Consider the following 15,509-nt stretch of genomic DNA (forward strand, 5'->3'; position numbering starts at 1 on the left):
ACATGCATAATTTAACAAGGCAATGTGAAAAAGCACCAAGTCAGATATTCTGGTTCTAAGCTAACTGAGGAGGAAGTTTTTCACTCAGAGGGTGGTGATGCACTGGAACAGGTTGCCCAAGGAGACTGTGGATGCTCCATCCCTGAAGGCATTCAAGGCCAGGCTGGATGTGGCTCTGGGCAGCCTGGTCTGGCTTGGTGACCCTGCACATTGCAGGGGGGTTGAAACTACATGATCGTTGTGGTCCTTTTCAACCCAGGCCATTCTGTGATTCTATACAACATACTGGAGAATGGTGCCAAGATACTATTTCATCATGGGTGAAGAATAAGGAAACAAGTGAGAAAACATAATACAAGGCATTTCATTTTGGAATGCAAGAGTGAATATCATTCAAGAAAAATAAAGTAGCAAAAGCAAAGGTCTGAGATAACCCTTAACGCTCCACCATTACCTGTCCAGTTCCAACCTCTCCACAGTAGACTACATTGGAACCCATGCATACTAGCAACTCTTTGGCAGCATCAAATTCCTGTTCCACTCCACCAACCATGAAAGTAAGGTTTCCAGCTCGAGCAGCTCCAACACCTGAATCAAGACAACATTGGATTTAACATCAGTACTTTTAAACATTCCTAACAACTTCACCTGATCAGTAAGGGTCCGGTGATGTAAAATGTATGCATTTAATAAGTATACATAGTCTGAGTACTTACAGGATCATACATCTTATTTCTCAAACACTTGAGAAGATAAAGCCATCTTAAGGAAGGCTGCATCTTCAGCAATAACGACAGACAAACAACTTGTAAGAATTACAGGAAACGGGTAATGTGACTTTTTATAGTTTCATATGAAGAAACAACTAACCCTTCCTGTGACTTTGCACCCCATAAAATTAATTGTAAGTGCATCACTACATAAAATGTCTGCATTGCCAAACCGCTCTTCAGACATGACTATGAACAAACAGTTGCTCAAAGTTAACTCTGGTTTTATCAGCTTTTCCAAACTCTGGGCTAAGTTTTATCAATGCCTGCTGACTGATAACTGAACAACTAAAAGTCACAGACATGTGAAACCTACTGCTTGCCTTCTGAAACTCCGCAGTTTATCACGTTCCTAATTAGAAACAAAGTTCTGCTATGTCACAGAAACCTTATATTAGCTTTCTATGCATAAACATAAAAACAATCATATAAATAACATAAATAAACATACACGGTCATATGGAGTACTATGAAAAACCAATATCAAACGATTGACAGGCACACACACGTACAAACACACTATCCTCAGTTTTATTCCAAAAAATCTATCCCATCTTTACCACAGGTCAGTAAAAACACCTCATATTTCTGGATCATATTATTCTTAAGCACAAAAAAAGCACTTTCTTTTTATTTTTTCCCATGTGATATTTAGCATCTGCATGAAATATTTCACTCATTAAAAGATGCCTAATTCTAATACAAGTTACTCATATAATGTTGATCTCCTCATCGCCAACAGATTTAATTGGTAGAGCTGCTACGAAAATTTACCCCAAACACATCAGCTTCCCCTCTGTTTTTCACTTCAGCAAAAAGTGTAACCAGTATACATTTTTCTGCATTATGCATCAAGCTTTGGCCTTTTAGGATGTTCAGTCACAGATTATGGCCCCTTTGACATGAAACAACAGTTTTATTTGAAATAAAACTAGTTAACAGTGTACTTGCAAACAGAACATCCAGGTTAAATGGTTTATTCTCCCTCTGTGGGGCGGACCATTCTGCTTCTACATAAGTCAGGCTGTTCTCTAGCTACGATTCACAATTCTTTTTCATGAACTAGCTGCCATCACATCCACAACAATCCTTATATTGAAGTAGTTTCCAGGGTGTAAGTGGAACACCCTGCACTGTGCTAGGTGTTGTGCAGTGACAAATGAAAACATACTCCCAAAATGGGAATTTCATATATTTTTGTTTGCACTCATTTCTTGTCCTGGTACAACTAAGATCTGCCTCTCTCCCTCTCATCAGATACTTCTATACCTGAATAACATCCCCCCTGAGCCTTTTGTTCTCCAAGCTTCTCCTTGCATGAAAGATGCTCCAGTCCCCTCATCAGCTTAGTGGCCCTTTGCTGCGCTCACTCCAGTACTGGGGAGTCCCAAACTGGAATGTCTTGAAAAACAGAGACCCAAAGCTTTCAGCTGATATATACGAAACACGCTGCTCCTAGAAAAGCAGTTTTGCACTGAAATATTGACAGTGGTAAAGACTTCTCTGCTCTTGTTAAGATACCTCATCTGCAGCCAGTCCTTAATCTCACTCAAACAACTCCTCCCCAGCCAACTCATGTGGCAAATCCTGAGAACTTGGCAAAGAGCAAAGCATAGATTTAGAACTAACACAAACAGGTCACTGTCATCTTGTTGGCTACCAACTTACTATGTACATGACCGCAAAGATTGCTACATTAATAAACACAATGATTTTCATTCCATTCCTCCAGCTATTTTTATTCAAACCACATAATGGCCTTTACCACTAATCCTGTGATCTGACCTGCAGCAAATTAAGTAGACAATTTAAGTCAAAGCTTACAAACAAAATCCAGTACTATCCATCATAGGTCAATAGCCTTGTATCTAGATTACAGACTGCTAAATAGCTTCAGAGAGTCATTTATTAGAGCAAAATTAATGCTGACAATAGTTTTCAGCTGGTTAATCTTCTGACAGCTGCACTCTCTCACTTGTTCAAACACTTACATTTCAAGTAGAAAAAATAAATTAGCTAACTAGGAAAAAAAAAAAAAAAAGAGCAATTTGTTGTATAATGCAAAAGGCTTGGAAAATTCTGCTTTTAAAAACAAAAGCCTATGCAGCTCATGACTTCTGTAGTATTTCTTACCACCTTAAATAGCGCTTTGTGTACCATGCTGGGTCAAAAGTCCACATTCAGGATCTATTTGTTCTTTCCAAAATACTGAGAGCTTCTTCTTGTCCTCAGGGAGCAGTTTCTGAGAAACTGTATTAGCAAGCAGCACGTGCAAGACCTCCTCCTCTGCAAGGCAGGGCTGCAGGAGCCCATGGCTGCAGCCCTATGCTTGGCCTCACTCTAAGAGCCCCCCAGCCCATGTGCAGAATCCTCTAAGGAAGTCACGCCAGCAGATTGCACAGAGGAGCTCAACTCTGAGTCAGTAAATCATAAGACTATCAGAGTGTTTCCCAGAGATATAAATTGACAGGAACAGGTTTGTAGATAAGAGAGCTAGCCAGTGGGAGGGACACACACACACACACACACACACACACACACACACACACACACACACACACACACACACAAAGAATATGGGAAAAAAGCACAGTGAGAAGTTCTAGAGTAGGTCTGTGATATGTATACCCACCTAGAGACAGGCTTCCCAGTTGGGTACCAAAAGGATTTGGACAAAATCTGGAAGATTAATGTCTTGTAATGAGAACAGGTAAATAGAGAGCTGCTCCTTAAAACATCCTGTCACATCTGCCTGAGTCACTTGCAGGGCAAGGATTAGTGCAATCCATGAGGTTCTCACTGAATTGCCTAGTGAACCTGACATAGAGCTGCTTTTAAGTTCACAGTTTTATATGAAAAAGTGAATAGAAGCTTAGGGGCCCTCATATGACAGCAGCAACTGGCCACAGCTGTCCTGAGACAGTTTGGATTCAGACAATCTCAAGTTATAGGCTCCCAGCCAGGCAGCCTATAGGTTCTCCAGCCACCAAGCACTTCCATATCCACTTTTCCTTGCTTATTACAGCTCCTGCAATATTTAGTACCTTGGAAACAGTCTTGTAATTTGCAACGGATGCCTCCAGCACCAAAAACAAAGGCCCTACCCCTAGAGCTACATCAGTAAGAGGAGTTTGTCTACAAGCAGCTTGCTTATTATAAAGAACAGAAACTGTTAAAAAAAAAGAAATTTAACAAAGATTCCACATGAGTGTATCTGCTTCTAGTTTCAGTTGTGTTACATTTCCATAAGAAGAGGAGGATGTAGACAAGCTAAAAAGAAGTGGAACTGCAGAGCTGTGCGTTAGATGTGGAGCAGCACTGCTGAATACACAGAGCAACCAACCATTCTCCTATGCCAAGACATGTAGATCACTGTTGTGTTGCACCTGCAGATAATAACTTTTGCTGTTGACAAAGCTGAACATGAATGCAGCAGCACTTGGCTGCCCTGAACAAGATAAGGATGAGGGTTATAACATGAAGAAGCTCAGAAGGCAAACATCCATTTCAACGATGGCCTATTCGACATACAGCGTACTGAGCAAGATGTAACTTCAGCAACTGGCTTATGACCCAAAATAGATGTAATAGTCAACAAGAAAAAATTAAGGTGGTGTAACCCAAGTGACTATAGTTTCCCCAAACAAGCAGTTTCTTGTTGTGTTTGCTCTCCTACAGTTAGGCTGAACTTGAAAGCCTGTATCTGCATATGTGTGTACGTGCTTATAGACTCAAAGCAGTGTCCTTAAGTACCAGCCAGCTCAAGAGAAATATTTTGGCTTTTGCATATCGCAAGAAGTTAAACCAAAATACACAAGGAAAGATTAACCAGAAAGGTTACTATTGTTTCATTCCATGTATAAATCAAAAACCAACTAAACGGCAACAGCAGGTACAGGCAATCAACATGTATGGGCAACATCAGCTACAAATCCTTACTGGAAATAAAAGCAAGATATTTAAAATTATACCATAAATGTAAAATAACCAACTGGAAATGACATATTTTATCAAACATAAATAGAACGTCATTCCCTTCTCGTTGCTTCATAGACAAAGTGTGACGGGCTTGATCTGTTACCAGGAAAAGAGTAAACAGAACAACCTCAGAAAAAACACAGAACAACCCCCCCACTGTTCCAAGGGATCGCACTTCTCTCCCGAATACAAAAATCAGCACCAAAGGTAGAGCTATGAAGCTATTCTGCTGCCTTAGAACTGAAACACAGTAAATCACTTAATTTGCTCCAAAGAACTTAAATGTTTTAACCAGTCTGCCATCACCAGAGATAAAGAAGAGGGCCGATGGGACCGGGCTGCGATGTGAGCCGTCTTTAAAATGCAATTGTTCTAATCATTTTCTACAGATGCAGCCTCACAAGGGGCTGCTGTCACAGGGACCATTTACGACTTGTTATGGTGTCTCTATTGTTTACCAGAGACATTCGCTAAAAAGGCGACAGCTGGGACAGAAAGCTGCTACTCAATGAACAATATAATCCCGTGAAAGTAATCAACAAATTTAAGGGTGTTAATTAACTTTACACTTTATCATGTTCAATTAGTTGTCCTTTCTCGAAAAGATTGCCGTGCACAATCGGTTTAGAGCGTGCCATGTTTGGTTTGTAAGCGATCACGGTCTCTGTTCCTTAGCCCATGTCAGATGTCCTCTGGGGTGCCGGTGACACAGACGGATGGCTCCGCACATGCTGGGGGTGATGTGGTGTAGCTGGGACCAGCAGCACGTAACCCCGGCCTCACACAACCGGAGCACCACGCACACACAAAGCCCCTCCGCCGCAGCACAGGCAACAACCCAAAGTTTGGTTTTTTGCCGAAGCACAAAGGCACAAATAAACGGGCAATTTTTCATCATTATATCCCAGAGCACGGGGCTTGTCTTTTAGGGGCACGCTCGGGATCATTTCCTCCCAGCAAGACCCTGAGTCGTGCCGCATTATGTGCACGTTCCTACGTTTTACATAATGCACGGCCGCCTCTCCGTGTGGCAGCTGAGCAAATGGGAAGTTCTTCTGGATATCAGATTCTGTGGTGACGTTTAAATGTCCATTCTGTGTTTATGATGGCAGGGATTCTAGCGGAAAGTTAATTTAATTTATTATTAAAATCTGCCATTTTTCCTTACACGCACCAGTTTTGCTTGCTAATGGGACAAGGCAAAGCTCGTGATGAAGCGATGGCATACTTGGAATTATGCCTTAATGAAAGCCATTGCTATCTTGCTCTCCTGATGAATAGAGCCTTGCACCACCGTACCTCATGAACTACTGATGTTTGAACAGAAATGGAAATGGAGGTTCAGGTCAGTGCCTTGAAGATTTGTACAACAAGAGCTCAGTGCAACTCCAGGAGAAAAAGCACTCTTGAGGAAGTAGATGCATCCCTTTTACAGCATCATCCAATTATAAGATCGGCAAAATTATGGCTGCGCGAAGAAAAAAAACTAGTTGATTTTTATTCTTCAGCAACAGGCAAATTAAATACACATTATCATAATTATGAAAGCACTTACGTTGTACATAAAAACAAACTGGGAAGGAAAAAAAAACAACCAAGAAAAAAACCCAAAACAATAAAAATGCGAAGAAAGCCCCATGGAAAAGTTGTTAACTCTGAAAGCTAATAATGGAGTAGGTTAAATATTTAAGAGGAAATTATAGTCTATATCAGAAATAGCTGAAACCACAAAACAAAGCAGTAGAAAACATTAGTTTTCTGCTTGGAAGAAGATCTGCAGGGAGAAGGGAAGCGGTCGATAGATCCTTAAATTGGACGCAATAGCTGTTCTTCTATCCCAAGTTGGCAGCTGCTACATTTGCAGACCTGGTTCATTATTTACCCATAATGACCATCAAGCTCCAGTCAAAGTCAGATCACAACAACTGTCAGCAGCTCTTTTAATTAGCCTTGTTTGAATTCAGATAAATATCACAATGGCCCAGCTTCTGCTGAAAAAGCAACAGAAGACTGCAAGGAGTAAGCTGCTCTGAATTCCAAACAAACAGGATTGTGAAAAAAGTCCAGCAAACAAAAGTTTATTTTTTTTAATTGAGGAAGGAACGATGATGTGCACGCTATTATTTCTCCCTCATGCGATATTCATATCGCAACACACCATTCCTGTTTACGGGCGGATTTGTGTTTCTCAAATGCCAACTCAAAGCATCACTCCTCAACCTGTAAGGTAAACTTCAAGAGATGGTTTACAGGTACTAATTAAACCTCTAACCTATGTGAAATTGTACGTTTTGAAAAACTGAATCAGAATTAAGGAATGCACATATTAACAGGATTATCCTCTCTCCTAATTTATCTCCTTCTGTTTGTTTATCCTCAGGGAACATAATCTTCTGTTGCATCAAGCCCCTCTCATTCTCCCTGTGTCAGCAGCAGAATAATAATTCCCTCCTCCTCCTCCACCCCTGCCTCCCGCAAGCACAGGCAAGAACGAGGAGTGGATCAGGCTGTGAGCATCAGCACTAATGCTCGATGCAGCTATTTTCATAACACTGGCACAGAGTGAAAGAAAGATGAGAGAGAGGTGAGCAATATGCTACCTGTTCTGGAGAGCCCAGCATGTGGGAGAGTAATTGAATGCATTTTGCCTCTTGGAATAATACAGAGACAGAAGATGGGGCAGAGCACACTTTAATACCCTTTCTTTAGCACTTGTGTTGCTCTTGTGGTTGGCAATATTTTGTTATATGCTGTGCAAAGACAAAGCCAGCACCAACCTCTCCCATTCCACGTGGCAACCCAAGAGGCGTTGGTGTACATACAAGGACCCATAGGGGCGTTGAGGGAATATGCTGAGGGAATCAAGAGGATACATGCATGTGAACAACAGGAACACACATGCTACAGTGGCTCAAGAGAACAGAAAAAAATACGTAAATGTCATCAAGAAGGCAGTGCAGAGAGAATGATGAAGAAATAATAAAACAAGCAAAATGGTAATGAGAAGCTTTATGCTTTTAGAGGAAGCACTGAGTGGAATTCCGCAGGGATTACTGTATGAACTTGGCCATGGACACTAGCATAAAAATCTTCCATCTAATTTAGATGTATTTCAGAAGGATGCCAAAACACAGAAAACAATATGTCCTCTCAATAAATCATGCAAAAACTGAGCAGAAGCTATTGTTAAAGAGGCTTAATATAAAGCAAATGCACCAGAAAAATTACAAGATGGTATTAAGTAGCAACTGACACCTCCAAGATGATTAGCCAAAGAAAATAAGTTGCAACAGGAAAAAAAGCACACAGAAGGTGCTTTAACCTTGTCAACAAAGTACAAGCTGAAAGAAAGGCCTGATGAGACTGTACTGTTGGCAGCACTGTGTTTAGTTCTAGTTATTGCAATGGCAAAGTGAAATACCAGAGCACCTGGAAAATTACCAAGGAAAATGGTTCATAGCATTGCAATAAGAAAGGAAATAAAGCACAATCGATTAAATTAGCAGCTTATTTTTAATACCCAAATTCTGCATCAAAAACATTTTTGAGCAGCAGCTCATGCCAGTCATCTCTCATATGCCCTCTCTTTAATCCATACTCCACCATAAAAAGCCCTGAAGAACAGGAAAAGCCCTTGGGTGTCCCTGCTGGAGTACCAGAGTTAGCTGTTCCTCAACATCCGTGTGTATGGTCTCCAAATTTCATTTAGGGCCACAAGCCTATACAGAAATATTAAAACTTAACAACTGCAAGCATCTATCATCTTGGGCTATGTGTATAGGGTATAGCACAGTTCAAAGCAGGAATTTCAGTTGTTATCCCAACATCAGTGAGAAGGCTGGTCAGCCAGTGCACAATTGAAGTAGTATGTTCCAGGTATCCCATAAGTGGGATACCGTAAGTGTTCCAATCAGACTTTGGGACAGTCCAAATGTAAAAAGCACATGGCACTTAGCTATTTGGTTAACCGTAGCTGTGTTCTGAGTAAGCACAGTGTAATCACAAAAAAAAACAAAGAAAATAACCCAAGATCTTCTTGGCCAGCACTACTGTTTGAAATTCTGGAGCTTTAGTGAAGATCTGAAAATGAAACATAAACATGCACACAGTTTCTCAGCCATGTGGGCCAGCGCTATCCCTCCACACAACTGATTTTCAGCAAACAGACTCCAGCACAATTCCCATGCTGGCTGGATTATTCATCACATCCTAGAAACAAAAGAATTTCTCAAACACGTATTGCAAAAACAAGAATATTTTACGTTTAGCATTATAATGGTGGCAGAGTCTCATATTTAACATATACTGATGGCTCTACAACTCCACTTTCTTTAGGATATTCCACACCATACCAAAGATCAGCAACTTAAAAATAAACCGTTATGGAACAATACAAGAAAAAGCTGAAAGGAACAAGCATTTGCAATGTCCCCTTTATAAAAAGTAATATGCCAGAAGAGCGGCTCTATCTGCTCTAGCCAAAATCCACAAGCAATACCCAAATGAACAACAGCAACCAAATCACCACATAAGCTTAAGGTTTGTGTGGGACAGCAAAGGCCACACGCAGAACCAGAATTCCATCTCGGCATCACAGCTTTTGATCTCATCAGCCTCAGTTGAGCACCATATAGCTGCTGTACAAATCTGTGACCACCAAGGCATTAAGAACACAGCTAAGAAATAAAAAAGGAAAATTAAATCACACCGAGGCATGCATTTAAACTGCACTGCTCCACAGGTATGGGTTCTAGTGCTCCGCTTAATAAAAGGTTCCCTTTTAAGAAAGCCAGTGGCAGAAGCGTAAAGTCACTAAGTTCAATTTCTGTTCATGTATCCATTAATTCTTTCTTGTCATATAATAAAAACATTGCAAAAACCAAAAACTCAACAATAAAAGAACATTAAAATGGGGGTGGAAGAGCATGGCATACCTAGCCTAAGCATTTCAGGTTTATCCAAGAGCTTAAGATGTGGCAATGCCACAGTCAGTAGGAGTATCCCAAGCAGTAGGAGCCTATTTACATTGACAAAATGTATCTAGTGTCTAACAGCATCAGTCTAACTAAATACCAAACAACACTGGGCAAGACGCAGAAAGAAGGACTAGGTGTAATTCTAAAAGCATCAAAGATTTTCTGCTGAAGACAATGACCAAAGCAGAGTTTTAATTTTACCTACTTCAGGTACAGTCTACGATTGGACAGCTGATAAGGTTTTACCAAGTGAAATTGGAAAGAAACACTTCAAAAATAATAACAGGGCTGAAGATTGCATTGAACATTTTTGAAATCACTTTTGCCTTTTTCCCTTAGAGTGCTACGCCTGGCGTGAGCACCATGGATTTATTCTATCAGGTGAGCCACTATCACAGCACATGGCTGTAGATGTGCTGAGCCTTTCTGCAACCACTCTGCCACTGAATCTTAATGTAGGATACAGTAAAGAACCCATACATCACCTTTCGGTTTCTCCTTTAAAATATATGCTTATTTTTAAGCAAGCCTAACTTTATAACCATAGAGCAACATAGCATTTTGTGCTCTCTACTTTCAGCACAATACTTAATATTAATATAAAATACTTAATATTCATGGTTAATTCTAGAACTTTTATTCCACACTAAAAAAGAAAGCAGAAAATGCAATCTGTTAGAAGAACAGATGAAATTGGAGTGATCCAGACCTTCCATTTAAGGCATCTTTTAGTTGTTCATTTTTATGGCTGTTCTCATATCTATTTCCTGCTTAGGGACCCTCTACACATAATTCTATTATTACTCCTTTGCAAAATAGCAAATACGTATCTTCCATAGAACCACATTTAGCATTGCCCTCCAGCCTAAAATGTAATGTACCATTTGATGTTCTCAAATTCATTTAATGACTCTTACCCAATGAATTCAGACCCTGTAATTGAATTATGAGCAATACTTCTTTACATCACGTTAATTCTAAGTTTAACATGGAAATATTTTTAAAAAGAGACGCTATTTATACTATTACTTTTATTGTTTCAGGAAGGACAAATATGCAATCGTATGGTTTAAATTTACCCATCTTTACGTGCTCCAAATGCTGCACTTTCATGAAACAAAACACATTTTCACACTGAACTGTATGAAATGTCAGCTTAAAGAAACTCACTGTCATTACTGTACTGTTTTGGTTTTGTTGTTGTTGTTGAGTGTTTTTTGCAAGTAATTGCAACTATTTGAGCGCTACAACTTAAAGAGATTTTGCACAAAACTGGATTAACCTTTTTTTCTTTAAACTAAAGTTATCTAAAGTCAACATGTGCCCTGGTCTTCTATAAGAAGAAGAAAATAATAAGACTGCATTTTGCCTACGAACAGAATCGAGAGGGTAACAAAGTTAATTATTCCTCATAATCAGTAATTATGATTAGATAAGAGAGTCTTTGGTAATGAACTGCTCTAATGATGGAGGACCTCCATCCTAAGAAATATAATAGTACATTAACATAACTGTGTATGCAAAGTACATAGAACCACTGCCACAGTTAACTTGTCATTGAATGATTAAATAGGAATTCATAATTAGAAAAATCCACAGCGTAATTTATTGGCCTTGCCGACGGTTCTGGTTCATTAGAAGTTGATTACCAAACAGTGACCTCTAGTGGCCCGCAGGTTTGTCATGCTACCTTGTTTCTCCGAGCAGCTCCTTGCTGCTAGTTCACCTCCACCGAAAACTCACCAAAAAAAAGGCAATTTGAGACATTTAAAATGTTTCCCATGCTAATCCATTCCTTACTTCTCTTAACGCCTACAGCGTGTTAATGGCTTCAACGAAGGTTTCCCTTTCTGAGAGCCGTTGTAAATGTATGCACTGACATAAGATAGATAGAAATAAATGTACGTACACCGGTCAACGGCAAGATTAACAAGATTAACTGCTAATTAATAGCAGTACAGTGATTAAGCTCTGTGTTTTCTGGAACTATGTTAAACTGTCCACACTTGCAATGTTGGTAAGAGACCCTGATTAGCTCGGGGTACTGTACCTTAAGGCCAAGGGCCTCTGAGCAGTGCCTTTAAATGCTCACTTCTGCACTAAAGCAAACGACACCGGCGCAGACTGACAAGACAGAGGCAGAAAGCTCACCAGCTCTCTGGTAGAGAAATAAGCCCTATGCTTCACAGTAAGTGCTGAACACATGCCTTGCAATGCTTTCAACTCCCACTTCATCTGTAAGAACATAATTTAAGTAAGATCCACAGCTAACTGCAATATCTCTGCAAGCATTGCAGGGTGTATTTCCCCCTCCTGTCAACAACACAAATCCCACTGGTAAGAAATTTGGGCAGTTTTAAAGTTTTCCATTACGATATCCACACCTTTTCTTGCAATAGGCCAGGAGCTAATATGCTTTTCCTTTATTTATTTATTTATTTTTTGTTTAATCCAAATATTTTTGAACAGGAAAGCAGCACATCTGAAACTAATACAGAAATCACTCAAACACAGCATTAAACAAGAATCCGTATTCAGGGAAATCCAAGCAATTTCATTTCAATTGTTTTCATTTTGCATCTTGTTAATGTTGGAAAACAGAACATTTCTGAAGAGACGTGCACGGAGTTTTCTTTGTTTGTGTCTAACATAGAACTGGCTACAGAAATAATACTCTCCCATCAGGGAGAAGCTAGAAAATAAACCACAGAGTCCTGTTTCATACACAGACAGATTTTCCAGAACAACTCCAGTCTCTCAAACGAGGAGGAGCCACTGGAGTGCCAGTGTGCTGGAAACCAGTTGCAGTAAACAGAGGAATGGATAGAGATGTGCACCCCTGATTTTCCCATGCACGAGTGAGATAGTGCATGTGTGTGTGTGCATATGCGTGCACATGCTGGATTCTGGCTGTTTGTGGCGATGATTTAATATAGCGAGTGGATAATGAGCTGTGCTCCCCGCAGCAAGTGAATCACCATTTAATGCTATTATCAACAGTTCATGACCCACCGGCATGAAGTGTCAGCCTGATTAATCTGAACACCACTGACCCCGGCAAGGGAAAGCTACCTTATTGTCAGAATTTAATATATAATAAAATCACACGCAGAATATAAATACCCGATAAAGCAAAGCTGATAACAGAAAATACACTTCATTCTGCTCTTTCTTCTGCGCTTGCTAAGGCCTGGATTATTTGTTTCTTTCTAAATATGTATTTTTTTGTCTAGTCAAGCAGGAAGCAATCCATTAGGACCTGTTATTTTGATGTACAGTGAAACGTCTCAAAATGGCTGTCCAAACACAAACCCCAGGTTGATACAAGTAAGAAAAAAGAATTAGAATATGCCAATGTAGGACTTGCTACTGTCAATTCGTATCAGGAAACGATCAGAAATTGTTCGTGCTTTTCTAAGGTCAACGAGGCAATAAAAATAGTGATCTGTAAATAGGAATGGTTTGTAGAGTGATGCTGTATGACTCATAGAAGAACACTACCTCCACCTAATAAGACCAATATGCATCAGATAGATTAGAAACTTGTGCGAGTTATATCACAAATCTAAGGGGAAGAAATAACCAAACAACAGAATCTATTACTTTTACAGTAAAGATTTTTGCATATACAATTCAACATCATCATCATGATACAGCACCACTCAATGCAATTAGAAATGTAACCATTCTCCACAGAGAATAAACCACAAAAACAAGGAAGAAAGCTCTATGACACATCACAAGGAGGTTAGTACGATGCTGCTCTGTCTTCTCCATGCTTCCTTCTAATTTAACGTGGCCACAAGTCTGATAAAATGTAGAACTTTTAAAATGTCTTTTGTGAATCCTGTACGTCACAAGATATAAATAACTTAGATTAAAGCTGCTGGGACTATGTGGCATTTGTCTGTAAAATTACACAAACTTCTGCAAGCATATGAACTGCTATGGCTTACTGTTAAAATGCCCTACTACAAAATAGGTGAAAACTACTGCAATTACTTTTAAAATGAAATTGTTTCACATCTCACTTTCTGTTGTTATCACCTGGTACTCTGAGGGTTAAGGGATTTTCAGGACAAGGGACTGGAAAAGAACTGAGACTGAAATCCCCAGATCTGTCCACATATGGATGGAATGATGGTGGGTGAGACAAGAGCCTGATCATTCCAAGTATTAACTTATAACAACTGGCAGCCAAGGGAAGGGGAACACATCAAACTGACTTGACTAAAACTTGGACAAAACAAGAACCCCGATGTCTGAGCTCCCAGTTAAGAGCTCTGCTGGAAATGTAAAGAAAGAATAAAGGAATTCTGGACACTTATGCAGGAAAGTAATTTATGCTGCCAACACAGACATATGTTTAAGCTTCACTTTTCCACTCAGAATCTAAAACGTTATTGTATGCCAGTTGACTAGTAAGAGTTGGCTTGTTTTGCAGAGGCTGTTCTCAAATACTGCTAGCTGCAATGTGCCCAAATGGGTAAAAGCATATGATAGCTGCTTAAAATCTCTTCTGAACCTGCTTTTATAATCTCTGAGTGAGTTTGCCACACAATAGCAGAGAGACATGGTGCACTCAATTCCTGGAAGTGTTGAACCCAGCAATAAGAAGTCTCAACACAGAGAGGCTGTGTTTAGGTCATCAAGGAGAGACTGTACATCTGTTTATGAGGATGTCCAGAACCCTCTCGTTTATCTGCAGTTGATGACTATCCTCATCACCATGGGACTCTTGTAGATCAGCCCAGCTCTCGCAGTTAGCTCACATCTGCTGTTAGAAGGCACCACAGTCTTCCTCTTCTATATAACATGTTTCTATCTTCATGGTTCCTCACTGTGCACTTGCTCTGCAAAGTCCTTTAAAGACCCTATTAGCGTAAACACAATTTTCACTGCATTTGCCTCTTGGAGAGGCAGAGAAACAAGGGAGCAGACATTACTTTTCCCTAATCAGCTGCATGATACAGTCAGGTCCAACAAGGGAGCACAAAGCAAACAGGGGGAAAACCACAGCTTGCAAGAGTTTCATCTTCACAGAGGTGGGGAGGCATAGTATTATGCCTTATTCATATGGATAGATAACAGTATGGCATACTGCCCAGGAATACTGTTGAAAGCAAGGACCTAAAAACAAGCAAAGATTCAGTAGAGCAATGACTGATTCTGTGTAATATTAAAGAACAACAAAAGTTTAAAGGATTAGATGAGAGACCAGTTTTCAACTGGTGGTGATGGTTGCACATACGCTGGCACATGTATGCGCCCACAGATGAGGAAAATAGAGATAAGGAAGATAGATCATCTGGAATATGGAATCTCAAGTTGATTTGTATCTTATGAAAACAAAAGCTGTAACTAGGGAATACAAACATAGTCCTCATGAAGCAACCTCAACAACAGAAAATAAGAGAAAAATAAAAAAAAACACTCAAGTGTGTAAGTCTGTTACAAAAACAACAACAAAGGATAAATTAAGCATAGAAAATTTAATAGTGGACAAGATTCAATTGTTAGTGCTCAGAGAGCAGTCCAAGCAAAAAGGAAAAGGTACCCAGTGAGGGCACAGAAGAAGCATTTCTTCCTAAGAAAAGAGAGAATATTAGCATCAAAATCTAAATAAATAAAAATGAATTACAAAAGCCACATGCGGAGAAAAACAACTTGAAAACCAGTAAGGCTTATTTGACTCATGCATAAGAAACGTGCATCCTTCTTGAGCCATGTTTATGTTCTGCTCTCAACATTTTACACAAATCAATTACATCAGAAATGAACCGGA

At 39.8% G+C, this 15,509-nt stretch overlaps 1 protein-coding gene across 1 annotated transcript in view; it reads right to left on the reverse strand.

The window, feature by feature from the left end:
* The window catches only part of HIBADH (3-hydroxyisobutyrate dehydrogenase), an 82,270-nt gene that overhangs the window by 15,316 nt on the left and 51,445 nt on the right, over positions 1–15,509 (reverse strand). Inside the window, exon 5 of the mRNA XM_072328662.1 lies at positions 455–588. Coding sequence (XP_072184763.1) covers positions 455–588 — 134 coding nt within the window. The remainder of the gene's footprint in view (positions 1–454; positions 589–15,509) is intronic.

This window comes from Excalfactoria chinensis, chromosome 2, assembly GCF_039878825.1.
Source record: "Excalfactoria chinensis isolate bCotChi1 chromosome 2, bCotChi1.hap2, whole genome shotgun sequence".
Classification (NCBI taxonomy): domain Eukaryota; kingdom Metazoa; phylum Chordata; class Aves; order Galliformes; family Phasianidae; genus Excalfactoria; species Excalfactoria chinensis.